This window comes from Pseudochaenichthys georgianus, unplaced genomic scaffold, assembly GCF_902827115.2.
Source record: "Pseudochaenichthys georgianus unplaced genomic scaffold, fPseGeo1.2 scaffold_853_arrow_ctg1, whole genome shotgun sequence".
Lineage (NCBI taxonomy): Eukaryota > Metazoa > Chordata > Actinopteri > Perciformes > Channichthyidae > Pseudochaenichthys > Pseudochaenichthys georgianus.
In genome coordinates, this window is record NW_027263395.1 from 1 (window position 1) to 8752 (window position 8752).

Sequence of the window (8752 nt, forward strand, 5' to 3'; positions counted from 1 at the left end):
GTGGAACCATAAGAAGTACTGATTACCCTGTATTGTCACTGTGCTTCATGTTCTCCTGTGTTCTCCGTGGAACCTGAGGAAGTACTGATTACCCTGTATCGTCACTATGCTTCATGTTCTCCTGTGTTCTCCGTAGAACCATAAGAAGTACTGATTACCCTGTATTGTCACTGTGCTTCATGTTCTCCTGTGTTCTCCGTAGAACCATAAGAAGTACTGATTACCCTGTATTGTTACTGTGCTTCATGTTCTCCTGTGTTCTCCGTGGAACCATAAGAAGTACTGATTACCCTGTATCATCACTGTGCTTCATGTTCTCCTGTGTTCTCCGTGGAACCTGAGGAAGTACTGATTACTCTGTATTGTCACTGTGCTTCATGTTCTCCTGTGTTCTCCGTGGAACCTGAGGAAGTACTGATTACTCTGTATTGTCACTGTGCTTCATGTTCTCCTGTGTTCTCCGTGGAACCTGAGGAAGTACTGATTACCCTGTATTGTCACTGTGCTTCATGTTCTCCTGTGTTCTCCGTGGAACCATAAGAAGTACTGATTACCCTGTATTGTCACTGTGCTTCATGTTCTCCTGTGTTCTCCGTGGAACCTGAGGAAGTACTGATTACCCTGTATCGTCACTGTGCTTCATGTTCTCCTGTGTTCTCCGTAGAACCATAAGAAGTACTGATTACCCTGTATTGTCACTGTGCTTCATGTTCTCCTGTGTTCTCCGTGGAACCATAAGAAGTACTGATTACCCTGTATCATCACTGTGCTTCATGTTCTCCTGTGTTCTCCGTGGAACCTGAGGAAGTACTGATTACTCTGTATTGTCACTGTGCTTCATGTTCTCCTGTGTTCTCCGTGGAACCTGAGGAAGTACTGATTACTCTGTATTGTCACTGTGCTTCATGTTCTCCTGTGTTCTCCGTGGAACCTGAGGAAGTACTGATTACTCTGTATTGTCACTGTGCTTCATGTTCTCCTGTGTTCTCCGTGGAACCTGAGGAAGTACTGATTACTCTGTATTGTCACTGTGCTTCATGTTCTCCTGTGTTCTCCGTGGAACCTGAGGAAGTACTGATTACTCTCTATTGTCACTGTGCTTCATGTTCTCCTGTGTTCTCCGTGGAACCTGAGGAAGTACTGATTACCCTGTATTGTCACTGTGCTTCATGTTCTCCTGTGTTCTCCGTGGAACCATAAGAAGTACTGATTACCCTGTATTGTCACTGTGCTTCATGTTCTCCTGTGTTCTCCGTGGAACCTGAGGAAGTACTGATTACCCTGTATCGTCACTGTGCTTCATGTTCTCCTGTGTTCTCCGTAGAACCATAAGAAGTACTGATTACCCTGTATTGTCACTGTGCTTCATGTTCTCCTGTGTTCTCCGTGGAACCATAAGAAGTACTGATTACCCTGTATCATCACTGTGCTTCATGTTCTCCTGTGTTCTCCGTGGAACCTGAGGAAGTACTGATTACTCTGTATTGTCACTGTGCTTCATGTTCTCCTGTGTTCTCCGTGGAACCATAAGAAGTACTGCATTACTCTGTATTGTCACTGTGCTTCATGTTCTCCTGTGTTCTCCGTAGAACCATAAGAAGTACTGATTACCCTGTATTGTCACTGTGCTTCATGTTCTCCTGTGTTCTCCGTGGAACCTGAGGAAGTACTGATTACTCTGTATTGTCACTGTGCTTCATGTTCTCCTGTGTTCTCCGTGGAACCTGAGGAAGTACTGATTACCCTGTATTGTCACTGTGCTTCATGTTCTCCTGTGTTCTCCGTGGAACCTGAGGAAGTACTGATTACCCTGTATCGTCACTGTGCTTCATGTTCTCCTGTGTTCTCCGTGGAACCTGAGGAAGTACTGATTACCCTGTATCGTCACTGTGCTTCATGTTCTCCTGTGTTCTCCGTGGAACCTGAGGAAGTACTGATTACCCTGTATCGTCACTGTGCTTCATGTTCTCCTGTGTTCTCCGTAGAACCATAAGAAGTACTGATTACCCTGTATTGTCACTGTGCTTCATGTTCTCCTGTGTTCTCCGTGGAACCATAAGAAGTACTGATTACCCTGTATCATCACTGTGCTTCATGTTCTCCTGTGTTCTCCGTGGAACCTGAGGAAGTACTGATTACTCTGTATTGTCACTGTGCTTCATGTTCTCCTGTGTTCTCCGTGGAACCATAAGAAGTACTGCATTACTCTGTATTGTCACTGTGCTTCATGTTCTCCTGTGTTCTCCGTAGAACCATAAGAAGTACTGATTACCCTGTATTGTCACTGTGCTTCATGTTCTCCTGTGTTCTCCGTGGAACCTGAGGAAGTACTGATTACCCTGTATTGTCACTGTGCTTCATGTTCTCCTGTGTTCTCCGTGGAACCATAAGAAGTACTGATTACCCTGTATTGTCACTGTGCTTCATGTTCTCCTGTGTTCTCCGTGGAACCTGAGGAAGTACTGATTACCCTGTATCATCACTGTGCTTCATGTTCTCCTGTGTTCTCCGTGGAACCTGAGGAAGTACTGATTACCCTGTATTGTCACTGTGCTTCATGTTCTCCTGTGTTCTCCGTGGAACCATAAGAAGTACTGATTACCCTGTATTGTCACTGTGCTTCATGTTCTCCTGTGTTCTCCGTGGAACCATAAGAAGTACTGATTACCCTGTATCATCACTGTGCTTCATGTTCTCCTGTGTTCTCCGTGGAACCATAAGAAGTACTGATTACTCTGTATTGTCACTTTGCTTCATGTTCTCCTGTGTTCTCCGTGGAACCTGAGGAAGTACTGATTACTCTGTATTGTCACTGTGCTTCATGTTCTCCTGTGTTCTCCGTGGAACCTGAGGAAGTACTGATTACCCTGTATCGTCACTGTGCTTCATGTTCTCCTGTGTTCTCCGTGGAACCATAAGAAGTACTGATTACTCTGTATCGTCACTGTGCTTCATGTTCTCCTGTGTTCTCCGTAGAACCATAAGAAGTACTGATTACCCTGTATTGTCACTGTGCTTCATGTTCTCCTGTGTTCTCCGTGGAACCTGAGGAAGTACTGATTACCCTGTATTGTCACTGTGCTTCATGTTCTCCTGTGTTCTCCGTGGAACCTGAGGAAGTACTGCATTACCCTGTATTGTCACTGTGCTTCATGTTCTCCTGTGTTCTCCGTGGAACCTGAGGAAGTACTGATTACCCTGTATTGTCACTGTGCTTCATGTTCTCCTGTGTTCTCCGTGGAACCATAAGAAGTACTGATTACTCTGTATTGTCACTTTGCTTCATGTTCTCCTGTGTTCTCCGTGGAACCTGAGGAAGTACTGATTACTCTGTATTGTCACTGTGCTTCATGTTCTCCTGTGTTCTCCGTGGAACCTGAGGAAGTACTGATTACCCTGTATTGTCACTGTGCTTCATGTTCTCCTGTGTTCTCCGTGGAACCATAAGAAGTACTGATTACTCTGTATTGTCACTGTGCTTCATGTTCTCCTGTGTTCTCCGTGGAACCTGAGGAAGTACTGATTACTCTGTATTGTCACTTTGCTTCATGTTCTCCTGTGTTCTCCGTAGAACCCGGGTCTGGCGGATGCTCCGCTCTCTCTGCAGATCGCCGTAAACTCGCCCCCAAAAACTACCATCAAAACGACCGGGGCAACGGTTGTCATGACAGCCATCGTCAAGGTCATGTTGCTTCCTCCAGGACAGGCTCCATTCCAGTTGAGCAGCATGACCATGGTATGTGCACACGCACGCACACACACACACACACACACACACACACACACACACACACACACACACACACACACACACACACACACACACACACACACACACACACACACACACACACACACACACACACACACACACACACACACACACACACACACACATATTGAAGTGACCAATAGACAACACGATGATCACACAGCTGTTTCACTGGCTCTGTTATTGATCATGTTTTTGTCCGCCTGTAGGAAACAAAGTTCAACGCTAAAGTTTCTATCAGGGGGAAACGTCTGGCTATTCACGCCGACCTGCGCAGGTATGTCCACGATAAAGCTAATAATAGCTCAGTGCAGCATTAGTGTTGGTGCTCCGCAGGCTGCCTGAGCCAGGCTGTGGACTCAGCACTCTGGATCTCAGTCAGACCAATCCGTTCTTCTTCTTTCAGGTTTAAAATCTTCTCCAATCTATCAGCTCTGGAATCTCTGGCAGTAAGTGCTGTTTGGTGTTTTACTACAAGTTATACAATCATAAAGAGACCATAGATCATTAGTAACAGAACGTGTGTGTGTGTGTGTGTGTGTGTGTGTGTGTGTGTGTGTGTCTGTCTGTCAGTTGATTCCTCTGCAGGCTCCTCTCAAGGCGATTCTGCAGATGTCTGTGGTTCCTTTAATCAACAGTAAGAATCAAGTCATTAAGATTGTGTGTGTGACTATAGTACAGAGCTTTGCTGTTGAACTGACCCTGTGTGTGTGTGTGTGTGTGTGTGTGTGTGTGTGTGTGTGTGTGTGTGTGTGTGTGTGTGTGTGTGTGTGTGCGTGTGTGTGTGCAGACTGGACAAAGAAAGGAGTTCGGATCCCTCTCGCTGATGGGATGGATTTCGTTGAGGAAGTCGTTGAATATCACAACGTAAGCTGCTGTTCTTTATGTGTGTGTCTCTAACAGATGTGTGTGTTGGTTTCTCACAGATGTGTGTGTGTGTGTCTAACAGATGTGTGTGTTGGTGTCTAACAGATGTGTGTGTTGGTCTCTCACAGATGTGTGTGTGTCTAACAGATGTGTGTGTGTGTGTGTGTCTGCAGGGCTTCATCGTGATCGGAGCCAACCTTCAATTCACCAAAGGCCTGAGGGAGATTATGGAGGGCAGCGAGCAGGAGCAGACACACACCGTGTAAACATGTACGATAACAAACATATGTATTTCTATGTAAACAAATAAAATGCCTCTTTGAATGACCTCCAACTCTCTGCTCCAGTTTCTACAGTTGATCCTTTAAACCAGTGGTTCTCAAAGTGGGGTCCGCGACCCCCCGGGGGTCCGTGGCACTCTGCCAGGGGGTCCGTGAAAAGTTTTCAGATTCATTAATTTAAACTATCATATCATTTCTTTTTCATTTTTTTTTTTTCAACAAATAATATATATTTTTTTAAATCTAAAATAGTTCATAGATTACGTTCTAATCTAACAAATAGATACATTTAAAAATCAAGCGCGTCACCCATTACCGTGGAAACAACAATAACTGTTACGTCAGTCAGAGAGCGCCGCTGCAAGGATCATCGAGATATAACACGGCTAGCATACTACGAAGATGGACAGATTTTTAAAACGACCGGTTACGGCTACAAATGAAGTAAATGAAAAACAAAAAACAAAAGTAAGGAAATACGATGAGGAGTATCTCCTATATGGATTTATTGAAGTGGAAGGGAAACCGAAATGTCTGTTATGCCTGCGGTGTCTTGCCAATGAGGCGATGAAGCCTGCCAAATTGAAGAGGCACCTCGAGACCAAGCATACAGATTATGTAAAAAAAAGACCGGGCTTTTTTTTGAGACGAAGGGTGAGGACTAACGCCAGCAACAACAACGGATGGTTAATGTTACGTCTGTTTCTGCTAAAGCGCAGCGGGCCTCCTACCTGGTAGCGCAGAGGATTGCTAACGGTACGTCCACACAGCAGCTTTACGGTACGTCCACACAGCAGCTTTACGGTACGTCCACACAGCAGCTTTACGGTACGTCCACACAGCAGCTTTACGGTACGTCCACACTGCAGCTTTACGGTACGTCCACACAGCAGCTTTACGGTACGTCCACACAGCAGCTTTACGGTACGTCCACACAGCAGCTTTACGGTACGTCCACACAGCAGCTTTACGGTACGTCCACACAGCAGCTTTACGGTACGTCCACACTGCAGCTTTACGGTACGTCCACACAGCAGCTTTACGGTACGTCCACACAGCAGCTTTACGGTACGTCCACACAGCAGCTTTACGGTACGTCCACACAGCAGCTTTACGGTACGTCCACACAGCAGCTTTACGGTACGTCCACACAGCAGCTTTACGGTACGTCCACACAGCAGCTTTACGGTACGTCCACACAGCAGCTTTACGGTACGTCCACACAGCAGCTTTACGGTACGTCCACACTGCAGCTTTACGGTACGTCCACACAGCAGCTTTACGGTACGTCCACACAGCAGCTTTACGGTACGTCCACACAGCAGCTTTACGGTACGTCCACACAGCAGCTTTACGGTACGTCCACACAGCAGCTTTACGGTACGTCCACACAGCAGCTTTACGGTACGTCCACACAGCAGCTTTACGGTACGTCCACACAGCAGCTTTACGGTACGTCCACACAGCAGCTTTAGACGAATCTTCCAACGCTTCTCTGCCCATTGACTTTGAATGGGGATGACGTCACTTTGCCTCGCTTTTCGCCGAACTGCATTGTGGGGGAGCGAAGCGAAGATTTCCAGGATTCAAAAGTTGAGCAATGTTCAACTTTTGAAGCTGAGCTGGAAGCGCCAGCCAATCAAATCACGTTTATGCAAATCTGACAGTAGAAGCGCTAGCCAATCAAACCGCGTGTAAGCAGGGAGAGCCAGACCGCAGTTCCTTTCCTCATATTCCAAACGAGAAGTTACGGTAGCAAATCACCCGGTTCTTTACGACCAGAACTATTAACGGGATACAAACCGGAGGAACCAGCATGGAGGGAGGTGGCAGAGGCAGTGGGGGAAACTGGTAGGGTTTCGCCTGTTTGGGGAGTTTATATATATATTTATATATTGCTCGCATAAAATCCCCGGAGTTTTTTGCTTTGTATGTCGGGGGCGGGAGATTCATGTGATTGGTTGTTGGTCGCATTGCTCGCAAAAAATCCCCAAGCTGTCAGACACGCCCAGCTCCAAGCTGTTCAAGATGTTTGAAAAGCTGCTGTGTGGACGTAACGTAAGGCGCGAAAACCCCACACAATAGCGGAGGAACTGCTGCTCCCTGCTGCGGTGGATCTGTGTGAGGTGATGGTGGGGAAAGATGCGGCTGCCAAATTGAGAAGTGTACCTCTGTCAAATGACACCATCAGACGACGAATTGAGGACATGTCTGCTGATATCAAATCACAACTGCTGCAAAGACTGAGAGGGTCTAAATTGGCGGTTCAATTGGAGGAGTCCACTGATGAGTCCGGCTCTGCGCAGCTCATCGCGCTGGTTCGATACCCGTGGGAAGGAAGGATTCAGGAAGATTTTTTATTTTGTCAAGAGTTGACGGGGCGAGCAACAGGTGAGGAGATGTTCAATGTTATAGATATGTTCATGGAGACTGGCAATGTGAGTTGGGAGAATTGCATTGCGATTTGCACGGATGGGGCAGCTGCCATGACCGGATGCGAGAGTGGGCTGGTTGCTCGTGCCAAGGAGCGCAATCCAATGCTGATAGCTACCCACTGCATGCTGCACAGGCAGGCTCTGAGCTACCGTCCGTTCTCAGCACGGTGGTATCTGTGGTCAACCACATCAAGTGTAAGCCACAGTCCCGTTTATTCGGCCAGCTCTGCAGGGAGACGGGCGCAGGACAGGACACCCTGCTGTTCCATTTGGAGGTGCTTTGGCTCTCCCGTGGAAAAGTGCTACAGCGGGAGTACGAACTGCGCTCAGAGCTGTGTGAGTTCATCCAGAATGACAAGCCAACCAATGCAGCACTCTTCTCGGACCCCGAATGGATCGCACAGCTCGCCTACCTCGCAGATGTGTTCAACTTATTGAACGATCTCAGTTTGTCCGTTCAAGGCAGATATGCCTCTCTCCTGGAGGTAAGCGACAAACTCCAGGCATTCCGTGCCAAAGCAGCGATCTGGAGAAGGCAGGTGCAACATGGCATTACAGACATGTTCCCCCAACTCACAGAGTTTCACATAACTAAGACTATAAGAGTGTAAACAATAGGCTACGTCAGATTATTCCAAGGGACATACATGTCAAATCAAGTCCATTTGTATTTCTATAGCCCAACATCACAAATCAGAATGAGGGGGTCCTTGGTGTATTCTCTATCTTGTAGGGGGTCCTTGGTGTATTCTCTATCTTGTAAGGGGTCCTTGGTGTGTTCTCTATCTTGTAAGGGGTCCTTGGTGTGTTCTCTATCTTGTAAGGGGTCCTTGGTGTGTTCTCTATCTTGTAAGGGGTCCTTGGTGTGTTCTCTATCTTGTAAGGGGTCCTTGGTGAGTTCTCTATCTTGTAAGGCAAATGTCAGCCTTATGAACGGAGGTACCGTGGGACTTGCCCTTCCCATGTACGGGAGTCCGCTCAATGGAAACGCGATGTCAAGTTCCGATGTCAAGTTCCTGTCAGCGGCTAGACATATGTTACCAGTGTTTACCAGTGTTGCCAGGGGCATGATAACATCCTCCACTGGAGGTTGGGTGTTGCTGCTGTGAATAAGGCCGACTATGGGTGCCGATGGGCGGACGGTAAAGCACCGCAAAGTAGACCCCCTTTAAGTGTAGCCAGGGGCACGAGAAACATCCTCCATGGAGGTTGGGTGCTGCTGCTGTGAAGAAGGCCGACTATGGGTGCTGATGGGCGGACGGTAAAGCACCGCAAAGTAGACCCCCTTTAAGTGTAGCCAGGGGCACGAGAAACATCCTCCATGGAGGTTGGGTGCTGCTGCTGTGAAGAAGGCCGACTATGGGTGCTGATGGGCGGACGGTAAAGCACCGCAAAGT

At 47.3% G+C, this 8752-nt stretch overlaps 1 protein-coding gene across 1 annotated transcript; it reads left to right on the forward strand.

The window, feature by feature from the left end:
• Positions 1-3571: 3571 nt before the first annotated feature.
• pltp (phospholipid transfer protein) lies at positions 3572-4967 on the forward strand (the record flags this gene model as incomplete). The annotated part of the gene is made up of 6 exons (XM_034080058.2): positions 3572-3736; positions 3982-4049; positions 4179-4221; positions 4346-4409; positions 4563-4639; positions 4813-4967. Coding segments are annotated over 6 exons (510 nt in total), but the record flags the coding sequence as incomplete, so codon positions are not given.
• Between the last annotated feature and the right edge of the window lie 3785 nt (positions 4968-8752).